Source organism: Battus philenor, unplaced genomic scaffold (genome assembly GCF_028537555.1).
Source record: "Battus philenor isolate CCGP_79_NKW_IND1 unplaced genomic scaffold, ilBatPhil1.0.hap1 SCAF_2, whole genome shotgun sequence".
Lineage (NCBI taxonomy): Eukaryota > Metazoa > Arthropoda > Insecta > Lepidoptera > Papilionidae > Battus > Battus philenor.
The window spans coordinates 10,909,234-10,930,265 of NW_027181682.1; the positions used below are offsets into that span (position 1 = coordinate 10,909,234).

At 28.2% G+C, this 21,032-nt stretch overlaps 2 protein-coding genes across 4 annotated transcripts; one reads left to right on the forward strand and one right to left on the reverse strand.

Moving 5' to 3' along the window:
- Positions 1-11,093: 11,093 nt before the first annotated feature.
- On the reverse strand, positions 11,094-14,138 carry LOC137922332 (activating signal cointegrator 1 complex subunit 1). Its single transcript, XM_068765314.1, has 7 exons — positions 13,919-14,138; positions 13,396-13,495; positions 12,959-13,091; positions 12,613-12,741; positions 12,204-12,364; positions 11,460-11,632; positions 11,094-11,371 (listed from the first exon to the last, which is right to left on the reverse strand). Exons 1-7 carry the CDS (start codon positions 14,028-14,030, stop codon positions 11,094-11,096), a joined length of 1,086 nt encoding a protein of 361 aa, XP_068621415.1. The 5' UTR covers positions 14,031-14,138.
- A 1,571-nt stretch (positions 14,139-15,709) lies between these two features.
- On the forward strand, positions 15,710-20,951 carry LOC137922237 (uncharacterized). Of its 3 annotated transcripts, none has more exons than XM_068765183.1 (2): positions 15,710-15,791; positions 19,648-20,951. In XM_068765183.1, the coding sequence occupies exons 1-2, from the start codon at positions 15,785-15,787 to the stop codon at positions 20,856-20,858; spliced, it is 1,218 nt and encodes a 405-aa protein (XP_068621284.1). In that variant the 5' UTR covers positions 15,710-15,784; the 3' UTR covers positions 20,859-20,951. The 3 variants fall into 3 exon arrangements, with proteins under 3 accessions (XP_068621284.1, XP_068621283.1, XP_068621285.1); XM_068765182.1 differs by lacking the exon at positions 15,710-15,791 and adding an exon at positions 15,840-16,116; XM_068765184.1 differs by lacking the exon at positions 15,710-15,791 and adding an exon at positions 18,465-18,605.
- Positions 20,952-21,032: the final 81 nt, after the last annotated feature.

A 21,032-nucleotide genomic window follows, 5' to 3' on the forward strand; every position in this document is an offset into this window, starting at 1 on the left:
TTTCTACAAATTTCATTCATGCTAACGTAACCTCTATTCTTTTCTATCTTATATCGTTGTGAAAACACGTCTACTGAGTAGTAACTTGTATATACGTTGGTGTTAGCCTAATATATGTGGTTATGACAATTTTATCATTCATATTACACTACTGCCCTCTAGTGAAAAATTTTTGATACTGATATTTTAAGATGTCCCTATAAAGTTATCTCTTCAAATAATTTATGTTTTGCTCTTACTATTAAGACTAAAATACAACCCTCCGCTAGATGGCACCAGTTCCGTCATAGTTACATAAATTATACGGTTGAAATGATAATCACATAACGCCTTCTTCAAATAGTAAAAGAACTTTGTAGCTATTTACATATTACAAACAAAATCAATGTAGTTTTTAACAGTAGGTACAGGCCTAATATGTTTATGAAGCAACGATAGAAACGATTTGTTTTAAAAATATAATAATAATCAAATTTTAACATTAAATAATGCTCCCGACTAAATAATTTCTATCCAATTGTTTTTGTCATTAACGTTATGTCTATTTCATATTTTTTATTCCCAACAATTAAAGAAAATGTTACGTGTCTGTGTTCACTGCGTTTTATAACCAAGAGGAGAAATAAATGTTGTCTTCATTTCCCCTTATTTTCACAATAAATTACCAGTAATAAACGAAAAAAGGTGACCATTATCTTAATATATTGTGAGACATTAATGTAAAAACTAAAAAATAATTATAGTGTTTACACAGGCGGAGCTTTTCTCGGAATAATTATTCTCCTTAGTTTTTCACAGTTTTCCGTAAGCGACTCGGAAGCGTGAAAATCTCAAACGCTTAATGAGATACTGTCTCTACGTGTTGAAATATAAAAGCTTTTTTTTATTTTTTAAAACGTCTACATTTAAAATGTAACATATTTTAAACATGATTTTATTCTAAGACAGTAATACGTTATATAAGTACACAAATATAATTAAAAGAAATAATTGCCACAGCAAGTTTCTTATTTGCAAAAACAAGTTTTTTTTTTATTTTTCTGGTAAAATGATGCAAACATTTATGAACGTATAGTCTAATTTCTATCAAATTGAATTCTTCTGGCATTATTCCCTTGAAATACACAAGAGAACACTTTAAATACTAAGTGCAATAAAATAACACATAATTATCAGTGGCAATTGACTTGTGTAACCAAATATATGCGTAAGGTCTATGAATAGTCTTTTCTTTTTCATGTAAATTATACTTCAGGTGTTCAAAAACAGTCAAGGTTAAGATTGATTATTGTTACGCATCATTCTATGATGTTTTTCTTTTTTAAAGACAAAAAGTATCTTGGCAAATATGATGTTAGTTATATTAATCATAATTTACTCTTAACGGTACATTTTATTCAACTTGTCGATTTTTAAAGCATAGAATTTTGTAATTTTTTCCACACGATAATGTGTATGTATTTTTCTTTTATAAATATCTATTTACATTTATTAAAAGTTGGATTAAGTGATCAGAAATAAAAATTTGATTTTAAAATCAAATATGAATATTAATGCCAAAACAGCTTTTGATTTAGAGACAACGTTTAACAACATGTAACACGTAACGCTAATATGCTCGTTATGATGCACTCCCTTATTACTACGTAAAATGTACACAGGTAGGTAAACATTCTGCGATTGACTGATCAAGTTTTTTCAGTTTAATTTTGTTAAGTAAAAGTTTCAAATAAAGCCTAAAAAACCAAGTTCTAATGATAAGAAAACATATTATAAATCGGCTCTTAATGAAGTTGCACTCAGCTGAGTGCTATTGTACGATGTTTACACGAAGCGAGATAAGTATGCGTTCAGCGAGAGCACTTCAAAGCTGTCTTTTGTAATATGGTAACAATTAAGAACAGTAAAATCTTTTTATCTTTATTCTTAATAAAATATATATATTCATAATATCTATATTCTTAGTAAAATGACGAACATAAAACATTTTTAACACATTCTTACCCTAGTTAAAAGTAACTAAATTAACTTCGGATGATTTTTGGCCTATTTTACAGATTTTACAACTACGCCCGAAATACATAAAACTAAAACTACTAAACTGTGAAATCACACTCCGATGATTAATTTATAATGAGTGAAAATCTCTGAGCGTAAAATTTTATCTGTATTTTCTATCTGATATTATTATGCAAAAGACTTTTATCTTATAAAATAATTCATCTTCCAAATCATTACAATTAGTAAATATTATATAGTTAAAAATTCCTTTATAAAAAAAATGCGCGTTTAATTTCACCAAAAAATAATTAAAAATTCTGCTCATAAACTTATTTAAAATTCGATAAAAATTTTAGAAATCGGTCGCTAATTTCTTTAACCTTGCGATTGCTAGTATCAGATTTCAGATTTTTTAATAAAAAATAAACTATTAGACTTCTCTTTATGGAGTTCAAAACGCAAATTAATATATATGTAAGTATAATATAAATGTAAGTAAACAGAAACGGTATATTATTCAATAAACGAATATTTATATGACAAGAACAGGCAACTATGTAGCTTGTTTTTTTTTCATTTAAGCTATGTTTGACAGAAACTATATGTGCAACAATCCCATTGTATAAAGCATAATAAAGTATATTGTAAAACTTTTTAAAAAGATGTCTCGTTACGGATTTTCTTCTCGCTTCTTCTCTACAACTATAACAACTTAAGTTAAAGATAAGTCAAACAGTCAAAGATAATAAAGACATTTAAAAAAAGTTGATCAATAAGAGTCCTGTTGAAGGTTCTAATGTTGAATAAATGATTTTTTTTCAATAGGACTATGTGGCAGTGGACAAAACATACAGCGAGCAGAAATAGACTGATGAGACCTTGAGGTTCTGAAATAGAGACAATGAACGTTTACCCACAAAATGGTCAGAGGACCTTAAGGTTAAAGTTGTCGGGAGACGCTCAATATTGTTCACTTCCAACCGGTCCTATTAGAAATTTTTGGGGGAGGCTTATGTTTAATACGTTACGTTAAAAAATTGCGTCCCTGAAATCGAACAAACCAGTTGTGTTACTTTCATAGAATTTCTTATCGCATTAAAACTTTCCACTGTTTATAGTTGTTGGCTCAGCTTCAAGTCAGGAAACACAGATCAATAACAAACGCTTAGTTCTTGTCATTAGAAACAACATGGTGAATGAAATAAAGACTCTGATTCCTTATTAACCATATAAATAGAAATTGACCTCTATACACGAACAAACACAAGACGAAGAAAAAGATCTATTCTTATATATCGTATTCACTAATTTTGATTATTTATGCTTGTTATATTTTACGTTTAGTAATAAAAATCGGATACAACCCAGCTACAACTTGTAAAAATGCATAATGTAATATATATAATTGGTTACAGATTTCAACACTTTAAAGGGTTTGGTGAATGTATAGGTCATTTGTTAGCAAAATCATTTAAGTTCAATCAATCGATTAAGTTACACCCCTTCTATTCACGCAGTGTAAAATCACTTTGAAATTTTTTGGAATGCGACAGGCTAATAGCTTCTGGAAGTATACACTTTGCAGGAACAGATGGCAAATAGTTATTAATGTTAATAAGTATTAATACCAATTGACTGACGATTTTTGTTATCACATTATCATTATGTTATTTTTTATTTCTGAAACTGTTTATCTTAGATTGAGTGTACTTAGTTTTGTGTATTTTAGACCACAGACGTGCTGCGTTAATCATTTTAAAGCATTCACAGCTATAACAAACACCATATATTTTAAAGACAGGATACTATTTAATTGTCGGTTTGGCCGCTTTCTCTTATCAGTAATAATTTTACTTATCAGATCCTATTAGCAATATCTGACAATATTAAAATGTCTTACATTTTATGTTCATTTAAGTTCACACAATTAGAAGTTACCGATAATTCGAGAAATCGCGAAAGGAATAAATGAGTTGAAAATAATTATTTTCTTAACTTTATTTGTGTCAATTTGTAACAATCTCGTTAAATAATACCAAAGCTAGAATTAAACGGCACTACGAGATAATAGTCTTCATAATGAAGTTTGGATTAATATAGTGCCAAATAATTAATGTACTTAATTGTATCTATTATATTTGTTAAACAACAGTTTTCTTTGTTATAAATATTACATATAATAGTCACATTACAATTAGCAAGCATAATATTTTTTTACGTGTCTTAAATTTTGTAGTAATAAATATACTTATATAAATGAATTCCTTATTTACTTGATATGTAAATGCCTGTTTGTATTAATGAAATGTGTCCATAAATATGATATTAAGACATACCTTATATAACTTCTCATTCGAATTTGTGTACTACCCACAAAAGTATTGATCTGTCTTTCCATATTTTCCAAGGTCAGGCAGGTCAGGAGGAAAAGTACCAGAGAAGTCATGTTGAAATATATTTTAATCGTATACTTTTGCCAAAATTACCATGAATCAAAATATTATACTTTTTCATAGATAAAATTACAAATGTCTGTATACGTTTAATACGTATACGTATTAATTTATAATGCATGTCTTGCACTGTCGTTTTTAAAATTTTATTCAAAACATTAATTTAAATTCTTCCCACTGATAAATTTTAGAACAGATCCAGAAGTCTATTTATAACTATGATAGATTATTTATAAAAAATAATTACATTTATACTACAATTTTATTACATAATGGGTAATAAATTTTAATTAAAATCCACGACAGACATGTCCTAATAGAATTTAAGAATTCGTGCACAGAGTAAAAAGAAAAATTTTTATACGTTCGGTTTCATTTCGCGTTTTCGTATAACAACATTAAGGCACTGAACAGTAAGCATATTTTGTTCGCTCATCTGAAAAATGCCTTACCCTTATATATATATACTTCATTTATTAAGGACATTGATACACAGAGTACGTTTTAAAACTACTTTAAAAAAGCTGACTGATAAAGCTATATTATGGGATTATAAAATCTTTTTATGCTATTTCCACATGGCTAGTTGTCTTTAGTAAATCTATTTACTTTATTATCTATATTATTAATGGAATTCAATTTTCTTCGGAATTCCAGGTTTCTCAATATTTGGACTACTGCATATTAAAATTAATTATTGTTTACTATCTGTCCCTACAGACTTTATAGAACTAGAAGCTATTAGCCTGGCGCATTGCTATAGAGTTTCAGGGTAGTCACTTTAAACAGGATGATTGGAAATGGGCGTAAAAGCCTTAAATATTTTTCCTGGCAAATGAGCGATACATTCATCCCTTTAAAACTTTTATATCTATAACTAATCACTTTGACCATCAATTACAGGAACTAAATTAATGTTTTTATTGTAATTAATAAATTAGTATAAATTATTAAAATATATACAAAATACTAACAATGCAATAATAAAAAAAAACTTTTATTTACTTTATTAAAAATATATTTTTAATTCATGTCCTTCATTTAAGGTAACTATTTTCGCTAAGAAAGTTCTTATAAACATCTTATAAACATTTCGAAAAAATAATTATTGGTCGAAAACCTACTTTATTCTCCAATTTTAATGATGCGATACTTTGCTCTATTGTGTTTTGTTGACGCGAGGATGACGAGTGAGTATTCAGCGCTTCTTTATAAATTCTGGCGTTGAAAATGTTCACAAAGCCCGTGTAATTAGGTCGCAAGGAATGACTTGTGAGTGTCATGTCTGTTAAAATGAATAATTGGTATTTTCGTCTAAATTTTTTTTACTTTGTAAACTTTCTAACATATTAAAAAAACAGCGTACAAAAGCCCAATGTATACATTAGATGGCACTGTTGACAATGCATTGAAGGGTCAAGAGTTGAACTAGTTTCGCGCGTTATAAAAGCTTGACAAACTATCGTCAAGAATTTATAAAACCTTTGAAAACGTCCATTCATTTATATTTTATAGACACGAATATTTATTGTCTTTTTGTTGTAAAAGTAAACCTAAAGAATACATAACATAAAAAATCATCAAAAAACAAAATCAATCAAAGAACACATTTTCTTATCACACATTTTTAAAACAAATTAATAACTTTGACGTTAGAATTTAACCGGACATTAGGCTATATTTACAGTTTGAAAAACTAATGTGCATGTGCAGTGTAATTGGTTATTAGTGTAAGAGCTTTAATGGAGCGAATAGCTCATTTGTCAACTAAATCCTTTTATATATCTCTCCAATCGCCCTGTATACAGACATTACTCTGAAATTGGAGAGTTGCTAATTCCTGGCTAACATTACTACCACTTCGGAAAACTGAGAGAAGTGGGGGAAGTAACGCCACAACGATTCTTTTTAGAATGATGGGGTGACGAGGCCGGTTTTCACGTCGGAGCGTCGTCCGGAGACTCAAACGTATGTCTCGTTCTCAGGATGGCGCGGTGTCCGAATGTGCCAGATGTGATGGTTTTGTACATGGCGGCACCTACAATTAGTGAGTTTGTGTGTTGAAGACATTCCTCACAGCGTTATGGAGAATTTAACTTCATTTGACAGTTTACTCCGAAATACATTAATTCACAGCAAATGCGCATTTGTAGCTCAATCACCCTTTTAAAGCTTTTACACTTATGACCAATCACCCTATACATTTAATTTTATAGATTTTAAATATTTTGGAATTCCTAGTTATTTACAAATAATAAACGTTAAAGCAACTCATAAAATAAGAAAAGTGCGGTTTTAGGTCAGATAAACCGCACTTTTCTGAAAACCTATTTTTATTTATATTTTTAAAATCACATAGAAAAATGGCCTGACTACTGGATAATAGACTATATTAACAGAAGCTTAATTAACAGATACGATTATTTGCGACAGCAACTATTTAAGAAATAGCAGAGTGCGACACTCATCTTAGTAACGTAAACAAAAGACAATGGCTTCCCAAAGTCGCGCATCATTAAAAGTCTGAGACAGGTACGGAATCTGCTATTTTTTGTATAAGAAATCTTTACAGTATTTTACTCAGATCGCCTCTTTTTCTTACGTCTGGTTCACATTTTTATACATGAGTAATCCAAATAGATTGAGAAAGAAAATATGATATGATATATTAATATAAATATATTATATATATGATATAGATGATATATTAATTTAAATACTTTTTTTTTCATTTACAGATTATGAATTTTAATGTAAAAAATAATAATGTTGATCTTTTGAAACGTCTTTTTAAAATACAGATGAAAATTCATAAAGTATTAATAAAACTGAATTTTTACTAATGCTAGATTTTCTGTTATCATGAAATAGGAGACTATAAAAATTAACATTGTCAAAAAATATAAGAAGAGTTTTAATTCGTAATGTTCTTTACATTACAATTTTCTTGAACTTATATTAAAAATGTCTGCATCTAATAGAAAACAGCACACGTTTTAATATTTAACTAAACATAGATCAAATGTAGTATGTGTCAGAGTGTATCGAATGTGTCTTATTAAGGTCGCCTCGTTGCGTAAAAATAAAATTGCATTACTTGAATTAAAAAAAAAATGAAACATTTTAAAATAAGGAATTTATTATACTAATCGATGTTATGTATCATTTAAGAAGAAAATAAAAACTGATATTATTTTAACGGGGAGTCAAAAATAGTACATCGTGTCAAAAATGAGTAAATAAAATTTTAAACTAGTGACATTTTAAGTAATATAGATCTTACAACAGTAATTTAGTCACGGTTAATAAATATTTCTTAAGCTTTTACACACATCGTTTTACACCATTCCGTGATCGCACGCGCTTAGTTTTCGGAGTTACCGACTTTGTTAATTTCCCCAAGGATTTTTCTAACCAAGAAAAATAGAAAATCCTTATAGACACTTCCTTATTGTATTTGCTTTTATTCTTTTATGGACGCTCTCTAGTGACACTTTTGCATTTACTACAATTTATAATTTACTTACAGCGAAAAGCTAACATCATATGTAATTTTCAACTTGCCTACACGAGAAACTAATCATGGTAAAAACTTGCCGGTGTGGTTATAATAACACGATTAAAGAAATAGATATTTTTTAAACCACAATTCATTCAAATGATAATAATAATTATCTCTACTGAGTACCAATAATTATAATTAAAATAGTTGTTTGGAACATAAATCTGCTGTTACACAAGTATTATATTCCGCAATTATTAAAATTTACTCATATAGTCAGTCTTTGTCATAAAACGCGATGTTTGCAATAAATTTCACAACTGCGAATACTGCTGACTTAACTACAATCGTGTTTTAAACCTTCTTAAAAAAGAAGAAAATTACCATAAATACATGAACTTTACTTTTAAAACCTTTTATATTCGATTTCCTTTAGGTTTAGCATATTCAGACAGTTTCATTGTGATTAATAACTATTTTTACTGATTCAACCAAAGATTAACACGAAAAAAAAGAATGTATCAACTTGATAAATTAATTTACGTCATTTATTTTTTGAGGAAAATCTTATATTTTTAATTCATAATTATATATTACAATGCGTCTTCACCTGTTTTGGAGCAGTCGTAATTACACAATATGATGGCAAACGTCTATACTGTTAGCGGGAGAAGCGATATCTTCATAATCAGATTGTACAGGCTGAAGGGAGGACAGAACCCTCTCAATTATTGTGTTGGAGCGACCAAGCTTCGCTGTGCAACGTTCTTAATAAATTGTAAATGTCCTTAAATATTACTAAAAATGACTCCTTGATACTACTTATTTTGAATGTTTTGGAAACAGTACTTTATAGTATTTCTAGGTAACAAAACAAAAAAACTGTATATATACTTCAAACTGTATAATTATTTTTCCTATACTCGTTCGGTCGTATTTTATATACATCATTTTTCACACATAAAGTAAAATCATTATGTACTCACTTTACGTTTTCACCGGTTTTCTCACAGCTATTATTAAAAACGGAATAATATTATTTGTAACGTTGATAGAGATGTACGGTGACGAAGAAGGCGGGCGCATAGCGTAGCCAATGCGTCTTGACTGACTCACACCACCCCTCCCGACTACGGTTGCTCGCACCGTAACTTACATCTACGAAAATATTGTAAAGGAGTATTTTGTCGAGTATTATGTAAAATATTTTATGTTCTTATCACTAATGCTCTTCTTTTTAAGTAAAATGTACGTATTTACACATGTTTTTTGCCAGTTAGCGCATGTGAATACATAGCTCAACGCGTTTGAATATAACTTATTTTGAATATAAACAATATGTGAATAACATATACATATAGGTTAAAAGAAAAATAGTATTTTAAAATGATTTCAATTAAACGTAACAAGTTTTCGTAGCTCTGCGGTTGTTCCTTCTATACATCGCTACGAAGCCCGTCGAAGAAATCATTCAGACGGAAACTAAAATAAGCTCAATTTCTAAGTCTCCATTTACGCGTTGGCAGCGTTAGGCGGTTTTATGTTCAAACTAAATTTATGCACATCTGTACCTTAATATTATTAACGAAATCTGATTTTGTTACACGTCAATGTGAATCAAACAAAATCGCAAAGAGAATACTAACCTTTTATATTTATACTATCTTTTTTTATGTGTTATAATTAATGTTGATATAATAATAAATGCTTTTTTTCAAACACGCGATACATATGACAAACAATTTAAAAATTATTTTATGTGCAAATCTTTTCTAACTTCTAGTTATTTTAATATTTCTTTTACCTTCAAAACTGAACAATTAATAATTGGTTCTTAGTTATACGAAATATGAAATAATATTTTATTTTGAACAATGGAAAGAACATTTTTCGATAAATTATTAAGATTAATGCACCCTAATTAAAAAAATAAAGTCATACAGAATCTTTTTTATGCTGCTCTAAACTATTCAATCTTATACAATAGAACCCTGTAACTTCATTTTACATAAATGTTAACGCATTGCTGATGTCATGTCTTCAGCCTCTACAAATCAAAGTTCAAACGATTTAATGTCATCAAAAAAGGATTAATATGGCTATATTAATAGGTATTTTTTAAGTAATTCATTTAGCATTTCATTCCTGACTACACCATCAAAAATTAGTTCATACGTGTATACTAATTTTCACAGGACTTGAGATTTTCGTACTTTAATTTAAAACAAGAGTTAGGCATTGTTTGATGAAATAGGATTCATTAGGTTCATGTTTAAAATGTATACAAATTCAAATGAGTTACCCACAAGCAACGAAATAAATGTTAATTGGAATGAAAGGTTTTTTCCACCATTTTTGGGTCAAGGTCAAAAGGCACACTATTAATACGTTTTCTTTACAGAAGGCCAACTAGACGCGCAGCGCTAATTTCTGTTGCCCCTCAAGCATTTTTACATCCCGGGAAGAAGCCCGCTGTCATTAGATGTATTACCAGAATAATAAGTTTGGGACTAAGTTTAAAATATCACACAATGTAATAATAATTTAAAGACACCAAAATGTAATCTTTATAAAGTTTTCAAGGTTTCTTAAATCGTGTAAGAGACAACAAGACAAAATCTTATCGTTATCATAGTATTAATTGATACAGATGTAAATACTTATATTATTACTTTATTATATTTTTATTATGTCAACCAAATCAATAAAATCGTAACAAAGAAAGCAACCTTTGAATATAACCACCGGCCGTAGCCGTCACATATCAGTCGCCGAAGAGTATTTTTAAAGCATTATTGTGATATTTTTAATTTATTTAACATTAGACGAATAACAGAAGAATTATTTAATTTTTTGATAGTACAGATACAACAAGAAACCACTCCAGGTTTATTTATAATTGTCATCAGTGTTGCCATTCATAATGTCTTTATTCAAGTAGGCATATATACGCACTTTTGAATCGCCGATTATTTTAACATTATAATAGAGTAGCTAATGTAGGCTTGGAATGCTTATCTGCTAAAAATATTACCTTGTTTTATGAAATGTATGCCGAACGAGGTGGATGCCCTATTTCACGTTTTAAAAAAGGAAATGTTTAGGAAAGCAAAAGATACTATTATTACATGATTTTATTAATTTATTTTAAGAGGGACTACAAATGTTGGTTGATAATATCCATCGGCGCCCGTAGATTTTCTTTGAGACAAATGTATTGTTTTTATTTCCGTCACTCCAAAATCATATTCCGCAAATTGGTTAAGAATATCTGTGCCGTCAAATGTTTGCCTCACATTTCTTTTATTTGATGCAACTTCATTATCGGTGTAAGATTTATCTCTGTACTTTGAATTCATAAGAGTAACATGTAATTTGACATTGTCTCTGTAATATTCTTTATTATCCATAAACCCTTAAAGAAATAATAAAAAAATAATTTTCTTTTTTCAGTCCTCAATTTGAGTGATAGTACTTTATACTGTTGAGATAAAATACATTACCTGCTTTGTTAAAATAATCAACTAAAACATCAGCTACTTTCTGAATAATACCAGTAGAGGAATCTTCATCTTCAACACAGCCATATAAAACATCAATGTTTTTTGGATCATCATTCATATATGATAATCCTTTAACCCTTACCCGCAGAGGAAAATGGTTACTAAATAAGGGCCTGAAAAATAAATATTTTTTTTTATTTGTTTTTGAGTGATATATGCATATTTTATCTTGTCTTGATTATGACATATTCTGATTTTAATACAATGTGTGCTTATTATCTTTGGAGCATATCTTGAGAAATTTTGCCTTTCAATTGGTGTTTGATTTGTTGCGCCGATATTTGGATAGTTCTGCATCTTTAAGTACTTTAAACTATTGAACAATTTCTTCCTTTCCTTTTACTGTATTTATGCTTAGGTCTTTATAAAGTTGACCATTCATCGTGATCCATGATGCAAAATAAAAATAAGGAAACTGATTTTAAAATCTAAATAAAAATCTGAGCAGTCTGAGAGAAGAAGTAAAAAGGTTTGTATTTAAAAAATCACAGAGTAGTGAATGAACTAATTAAACTTAGGCACTGAACTAAACACAGAAGCACTACATGTTTTATAATTTTTTCAAAGCTTAAATAAACTTGAAAGTGAATGTAAAGTAACAATAACAAAATAATCAATACCATTCATCCTACTTAAACAGTAAGCAAATTTATAACAGTATTATTAATTTAACTAGATACTTACTTTAAAATCTTTTCATTTGCCTCTGCTAATAATTTAGAAGCTTGAATCCTCTCCTCATTGTCCATTAGACACATTACCCCTATTGTAATGTGTAATTTATTTGCCCTTATAAACAAAGATTCTTCTACACCTTTAGAACTAAATTGATGCAAAACTTTTTGCTATAGGTATAGAAAATAAAAAAAAAACAAAAATTAACAGTGAGTGATCAACTATTTACAATTAAGCAAAAGTTAATAACTACTGTGTATTATCAGTAGCATACTATTGCTCACCAAGATGTTGATTAGGTATAAATGTTTAAAAGAGCAAGCAAACATCAGTCTGTGCAATGTAATGTAAATAATAAATGTGGAAAATTCTATTCACATTTATAAAATAAAAAATAATATTCTATGATATAATTTACCTTGAAACATTCAAAATTATTCATTATTACTGATTCATTTAAAGGTATAGAAATGAAATGAGTGGACTTTTGCTTCATTCTTAATGACATTACAATAATGTTTATCCTTCTGCGAGCTGCTTTTATATTCTGAAATACATAAAAATACATCAGTCACAAGATAGATAAGTACTATATGTGCCAAGAATTATTTTTTTTACCTTCAACTTTCATTTACATGTCAATAAGATTATTCTATTTTAATAATATAAATTATACAATTTAATAAATTACTTTACAATTACTTTCTTATATGAAATTCTCTATATGACCATAACAAATTATTTACTAACAAAGCTTCACTCACCGTTATGCTAGGACCGAGTATAGTAATATCACCAGATTCCGCTTGTTTAGGAATTTTTATATTTGTTCTTGTATCCCTTTCTATTCTGCTTTTCATTATTCCTTTTTTGCCAATAATTGAACCAATATAGTGTCTAAAAATCACATTGTTTGGTATATTTACTTATATACCCCTAGCTGATACTATTAAAATTCTTCAAATTTCTGTACAGCACTACTTTGAAACAATAAGCAATAATCATTTTACTTCACTAAATCGTCTTAAAAACTACAAGAAAATGCAATGTGCATTTTCTTGTAGTTTTTATAATTTGTTTGCATAAAAATATTCATTCAAATATTAATCCATCATCAAAAAATATAACTAAAAAAATATACAACAAAGTAGCTTATTTTCAAATAAAAATTGAAACGTTATTTAATATTAAACCAACTCACTTTGAAACATGTAGACTAGTACAATACCTATCACTAGCTATTTCAGTTACTTCAAAATTGTCATCCGAATCATCATCTCCCAAATCTTTGAAAACAGTTTCTGTAAATAATGTAAAAAGTATGAAATAACCCAAACATCCGTATTATTTTTTTGTCGATTTGTTCTACTAACTATTACATACTCAAGGACTACATTCAGTGTTGGTTTCCTATCAATTTCTTTCAATTAATGTGCAGGTTGAAAAACTTTTCTTTAGGAAATCACAGAAATTATTTAACTGGCTTCTTTATAGATATAGTCAAAAATGTTTTCATAAAATTCAAGTTTAAATTTACGTAAAATAATTTTCTCAGATAAACTCATTGTCATGATTAAACGAATGTCCAAAAACTAACATTGCGTTTGCCATTATTAAGTGATCCACTCTTATTCATGGTAATCGTCTTCCCTACTAAACATTTTTATTGAAAATACAGTAATCTTAAGAGAATGAATAATATAAAAATTTGTAAATAATATAACCATTTTCATATAAATCGTGTTCTTGAAGAGCTGATACTTCTGTGTTAGAGTCATTTAATCTATAACATCTTCCCTCAATCCACAATAATTCAGGTCTCAGAATGTCACTCATCTTAGTAGCAGAACTTAATTTATTAAAATGAAATAATTAAATCTTATTATCCCAGCCATGAATTAACATGTATTACGTATGTAGATGTCAATATTATTGGCAATCAACAGTGTTGTCAACGTTTTTGTCATTTTCTTTCAATCTATAAAACACGTACTACTATCACTTACATAAGTTGTAGCGAGATGAAGTATTGTTTATATTATAATGTTCTTTGCTTCACAAATAAATATTTCTTCTGTTATCTTACATCTTCGTAAAATGTATAATTTTTTACAGTCTATTAATGATTTAAGTTTATAGAAATGGCGTTAACTAAATATCTTTACTGGAATGCTGCGTTTTTCCATTTTTTTTTAAGTTCGCGTTTAATTAATAAATGGTCACAAATTTTTAGACATTTTATTAAAGCCAATAACTTTGTGTGTTAATTCGTAGAATAATATAGTGTTGTAATTAATATTTTATACAATTACATATTATATGTATGAGCCTTGTTATGTTTCTACTGTTGAACACAAGCTTTTTCAAAGAAGGTACCGGCCATAACTTATTATGCGGTCCCAGTACACTGCTGAATTAAAGGACCGAATGAGTTTGTGACAATCTATGAGATAACATTGATTGTTAATATAAATTTGGGAAAAAAATAATTCGATATTTAGAAACTGGTAATTTTATTGTTAACTTTACTTTTTTTCAAAGTACTTTGTATATACGTACTTAAAGTAGAAAGTTAACATACTCGAATGGTTTTAAACAACATTACCAATTACACCTTACGTGTACAGTTTGTTGTATAGCATTAATAACCGATATATATATATGAATATCAGCAGATTTTAATGCAACAGTGTGTACATGATCTTAAAAATCTTTTGAAGTGCTTTTTAACATACACATAGTTTTTAAAAACTTATTTTTTTTTAAGTTTTCCTTTATTATTTAAAATTGTAAATACCACATATTGCGTTGCACATATATATATTTTGGAAGTAATAATAGTCAGCAATTACTTTTATTGCGATTCCGCGTCCTTGTAATTACATTTATCATCGACCTAGAAATAAATAAGAAATTTGAGTGTTGTAGTTAACTAATAAATTTCGAGTCGTAAAATATCATGTTTTCATTTGATAATAATTTATTGCGAACATTTAATTTCTTTCAGACGTCGTGTATAGTAACTATAGCACGCAACGTAGTGGTATAAATTATAGTTTTTTTCTTGCATGCTTTTCTTTGATAGGCTGACATTGTAAAATCGGCACTATTTTTTATCAGGACTCTTTATTTTTAAGAAAACAGACGATAATATCAATTGTGTGCGCGTTTCGTGGACAACTACTTGTGCTAAATATATATAATATGCAATAGCTTTAATACATAACACTACATAATGTTAAAATGTACGCCACATATTTTTTTATAAGTCTTTAAAACCAATCTTATTTTTGCTGCCAGGGACATAAAAAAATATTACTAATAGAATTTAACGTGAAAACTAATTAATTAAAAATAATATTTTCTTGTTAACTTTTTCATAAAACTGAATTTAACGTAACAAGTATTTAAATTTCTTATAACATAAAAATTATTTTGAGATATAGAACTACATTAAACGATGTAGTTAAAATAACCTTTATGTATCAGTAATATAAGATGACATTCGTCATTTTGTACAACATAACTAATAGTTCTCCATAGTTAAACATGGTTACCTAAATTATATTTGCTTGTTTCTTATGTAATTAATGAAAGGTAAAATGCTTCAGTGCTGTAATTTTCTGTTTCATGTTATTGACAAATATAAACAATTTCAAGTTAGCGTTGAAGATAGTTATATTTATTCAATGTCACATCACATCCAATCACTACACGTAGTGAACGATGCGATAAGCGTATCAAAATCTTTTGTCCATTTAGTACGGTGCGGAACGAGACTATTTAGATTTTTGTTCACTACACCTTTACTTGCCTATAATTAATTGGTTTAAAGTAATGAGTCAAAAGTATCAAAGATCTGTATTAAGTTATCATAATGCTAATTATCAATACAGTTCAGTTCAAAATAAAGATCAAAATGGTAAGTAAATTTATCATTTTCCTATCACAATTAAAAAAAGTCTACTTAGGTGAAACAACAAATAATAAAAATCGTCAGTTTAAGTAGAAGCGATCAGAAACCAAAAAAGAAGGTTACCAACTCATGTCATCGTATTGTATATTTGTCGCCAAACAGCAGCATGCATTCCAGTTCAGAAAACGCCGAACATCGTGCGACTGCTATGCAATTCTAACAAAATTGTCCCGGCCACGGTACTAGTATCCGACTGTATTAAGTCACTAACGTGGACCTAGGAACAATTTTTTCTTCATATATTTTCTAATATTGTTTCTTTTGAAATTTGTTTACTCGACTAAACCATATTACTAACAACATAAAATGCTCAACTCCATCTTTGTACATTTTCGGAGTTTTCTTATTTGATAAAACCTGTCTAAATTTATTCTCTATGTTATCAGAAAAAAATACGCTTAGCTGACGCGATTGCTATAAGTCTGCTCCATGATAATATATTTTATATGACGCCTACTATATGTGATCATATATTATATATAGAAGCTTAATATCGGTCTTTTTTTTTAAAAAAAGCGTTTTATGAATTAATATTAATAAATATTGATAAAATATAAATTAATTTGAATTAATATAAAATCATGTAATTGTTACTTCTAAAATAAACGTGATTGATTGATTGAGGTTTTTTGACTAATTTGTAACTGATATAAATGATTTAACTTTTAAGTCTGTTTCCAACATCTAATAAATTCGTAGACATTGCATGAATGTAAATTTAGTCAATATTATAATTTGAATCACATAAGCGTAAGCCCTATTGCTAAGACTTACGCGCTATTGCTGTGATTTATTATTGAGACTTATGTTTACCTGTGTTTCGATATACAAAATATTATGTGTGACTTGGCATTCAACTCGGCTGTATTGCTTACCATCTTGTTCAACGCGCTTTTAGCTAAATATTACTTATATATACTTATAATGCAATTTTAAATAATTACTTTATCAGCACAATAGAAAAAATTATTTTAAAATAAACAGAACACATTGACAATTTCAGTGCTCCATTGCTTTGAAATCATAATAACGTCAAAATGGTGGAAGCTCAAGAGATTGCTACCAAGACTATGCATACCGTAACATTCTGAGTGTTGTATTACATTATCCAGACTATAAAAGTGATAGTGCTTACATTGGGGCTTTATTAGCTCGCGGATTTCGGATCCGCAAGCCCTGAGTCCGATGAAGCTGTAAAAGCCAAAACGGCTAACAGCGCATCAACATTCGAATATAGCCAGTGGGGCTTCATAACATGGTTTATTCCCATCAAACATAGACTGAACTGTTCATGGAAAAAAATATTTCCGGTTTCTAGTAATTTAAAGGCAGTGAGTATGTTGGTGACAATGACAGAGTTTAATTAGGCGGTTTAAAATATTTTAAATTATTTTTTATTACATATAATCCTTTATTATACATAATCTATTATTTATATATTAATTTTTTCACGTACTCAGTATCATTGTCGTTTCTGTATACAAGTTGCCGGCAACTTAAAATACGTTTCGGTATCATTACGGATTTAACGCGTGCATATGTTCATTGTATGATTTTGGGTTTGGTGATGGATTTTTATCTCTTTTTGCGTTTATAACTGGTTTAACTAGATCTAACATTTTCGTACTAATCTTAGTTATGATCCTCGTGTGGCATATATATGATTTATTTTTATTATAAATACTTAATATTCATAAAATTATTACGTTTTCTTCTATAGTTCTATGAATATATTTTTTTAAAAAGTACTATTCATAAATTTATGACATAAATCAAATAAAATCAATAATACACTACTTGGTAATAGCAAATACATTGTAATTTGAATGACACCTATAAAGAGATAAGCTATCTTGAACTGAAACTCTCAGATAAATTTTTATTTTTAATTTATTGCTATCAGGTAATAAGAATTATGCGTGAATTAATTCTTAGGAATGTTTGCAACTGTGACGGACAAAATTGTATTATTTCTCTCTAAATATTTGTTAATCTTTTGATTACCGTCAATTCGTATTTTACTTATATCTGTCTAAATTAAGAATAAAAAGTATGAAATACGTATAGTTGTTGTAAAAGTTTCGATTGCTGGATTGAAGCTTTAGCTTCATATTCAAGAGTTAAAAGAGTGAAAAGCATTATTTACTGTATTAAATATGGCAAATATTTAATATTTTCAAGATGCACACTTTTAAGGTAGCGTTCAATTATTGTTGATTCTTTTTGATTATCTTGAATTAGAACTAAAGTAAAAAGTAACTAAACCATAAATATCTTCAGCCAAATGACAATGTCAGATGAACTTCATGAATTAACTTAAGAAAATTATTGAAAAATGAGAAAAATATCCGAGAAACGACTTTAATCCTACGTAAAAAGGAATTATTTAAAGAATGAAAAATAATCACAATATTTCACCTTAAGGATATATATAGGTATAATAAAATTCTTATTTGCTTATATATAGTACTACTCCCGTTTTCGCTTTTCAGTAATTTATCATTTTTTAATTGTTATTCATAAATTCAACATTTAATACATCACGCATTTTAAAATAAATAAGTATGCTTTCAACCGCTATTTATTAGACTGCGCCAATTTGCTGTTGATTTGTATATATGAGAGTGAAACTTAATTCTTCTGTTCTTCTTTTACTCATATTACTTCTATTCAGAAATCTGAGTTTTACCGAGTCGAATACACTTAACGTTGATGTGAAGTATCGTGTATAATTTAAAAATATATGTTAAATTCAACTGTCATTAAGATTGTATGCATTGCAATTATTAAAAATTTCATATAATGTTTATGTTGGTCATCTCAAAATTGCTGTGTACTTCATATTCATATTGAGGGTATTTGAAGTTTTTAGTTATGGTAACAAGCTACATTATTGTATAGGGTATAATTCTCTAGTATCATAAAAATAGCATATTTAAATGGATTATTATGATAAACTTATTGATGCAAAAAGGGAAGCCCTTGTTTCGATAAATGAACAATCCAAACATCTAAAATGTCATCATAATTCTAATTTAACCCACACTAACAAATGATTATGTAAGAGCTATCATTACTTCCTGAAACGGGAAGCTTGATGATTAGATTAGAATGCTAAAATATTACTTTCAATTTGGTTTTAAAATTATATTTCTATTTATATAAAAATGATTGCATTGTTTAAAGTACCTTAAATTATACTGTGGAAATTAAGTTTAATAAATAATTGAATAATCTCTTAATGATTTTAGGACATAAATAATTTTGATCATTTCTCTTACAGTAGAATAATAAGAATATAAACAAATCCAGTTAACAACTTAAATATATATTTTAAAGTGTCATTTAAAAGATCATGAAAAATAATTAAATTTTTGAACTCATAATTTACTTATTATTCTTGCACCAGTAATATTTTCAATTACTGTTTACCTTTTTAATTTTGTAAACACTGGAATTTAAAGATTAATTTTGCAGATGGAGGAAAAATGCATGGATCTCAGCGAGTAATAATGTTCTGTCTTCTAACTACAGTCCTGCCTACTACATTAATAGTGTCATCATTATACTTAAGGAATATAAGATATGCAGATGTGATGTACAAAATATCAGATTCAGACGTTATTCAAATTCACAAAGGACAGTCTTCTATTTTTTGTGAAAAACATTCCTTGAAAATGAACAACACATTTAATGCATTCCAAATGAAAGGCAGACCAATACTATCTAACAAAAGAAGACATATCAAATTAAAGAAATCAATGACATTACCAGATGACACTTTGGAGTATTGGGGATTCTTTCTCTTTGCTGGGGCAACCGTTGAGTTAAAAGCATGTTCTAGATATGAAGGTTCAAAAATATTAGTAGTAAAAGGTGAAAAGTTCCTTGATACTTGTGGAATTTTAGATGGAAGTAAGTACAGAAAAGACCCATCCTTAATTGATAAACCAGATCAGGTGTCTGTAACACTACAAAATCCAAAAGGAAATCATGATCTCATAACAAAGACTATAGAAGACAACAATATAAGTATCATAGGAAAAGATCAATCAAATGAACTAATAATGGATAACCAAGACTTTAATATTACTAAAAAGTCCACTAACAAAAGACGAAAAAGAACTGTTGGGAGTCTGCAATTGCATGATCCAAATACGGTTTTAGACACTGGCGTTTATCATGGCGGTAACGCAAATAACATTCCAAATTTGACTGACACTTCTGTTTCAAGCTTTGAAAATAATTTACATGAATGTTATCATGATAACATTCTCTTAAACAATTTCTTTCCTAATTCTAAAGAATGTAATAGTAGTAATTATTTGGAAAACACAACAACATTAAAAGTTGAACACAAAATCCAGTCCGATGGCTATTATTATTACATATTTTATAGTGATAATGACATGGTAAAGAATGATATCCATGCCATATTTGATATTTATAAACCTACATTCCAATATGCAAACATGTCTGATTCCAAGGTCTGTCTTAACAGTACTGAATGTGAATTTGAAATAAGTATCTTTAGTGATGAATTAGTAATTGTAGAAGTTCCCACAACAGATGGTTTTAAAAACGATAATTCTTTTATATTGACGTCAGTGTGCCATCCTCGAACGTCTGTCTATATTTTTTTCCCAGTGTCAGTTTTATTGTTAATACTTCTTTTTGCATTTTTATGATATTTTTTGAAAATTTGGTCATATTCTTTACTAGTAAAAGTGAATATTACCAGAAATGTGATATTAATTTATTAAAATAGATGTGTATTAAGGTAGAGAATTTAAGAATCTATTTATTGCATTGTTATTCTAATTATATTTCAATTATTTATCAAATTTTGTCTTTTATTACAT

What these genes read in the sequence shown, in the direction of transcription:
- LOC137922332 (XM_068765314.1), bottom strand. Translation starts at nt 14,030, where the DNA reads ATGAGTGACATTCTGAGACCTGAATTATTGTGGATTGAGGGAAGATGT. An exon ending in ACACGATTTATATGAAAATG is followed by an intron (nt 13,496 to 13,918) that starts GTTATATTATTT and finishes CATTATTTACAG; the next exon opens with AAACTGTTTTCAAAGATTTG. An exon ending in ATAATTTTGAATGTTTCAAG is followed by an intron (nt 12,365 to 12,612) that starts GTAAATTATATC and finishes CTATACCTATAG; the next exon opens with CAAAAAGTTTTGCATCAATT.
- LOC137922237 (XM_068765182.1), top strand. Translation starts at nt 16,032, where the DNA reads ATGAGTCAAAAGTATCAAAGATCTGTATTAAGTTATCATAATGCTAAT. An exon ending in TCAAAATAAAGATCAAAATG is followed by an intron (nt 16,117 to 19,647) that starts GTAAGTAAATTT and finishes TTAATTTTGCAG; the next exon opens with ATGGAGGAAAAATGCATGGA.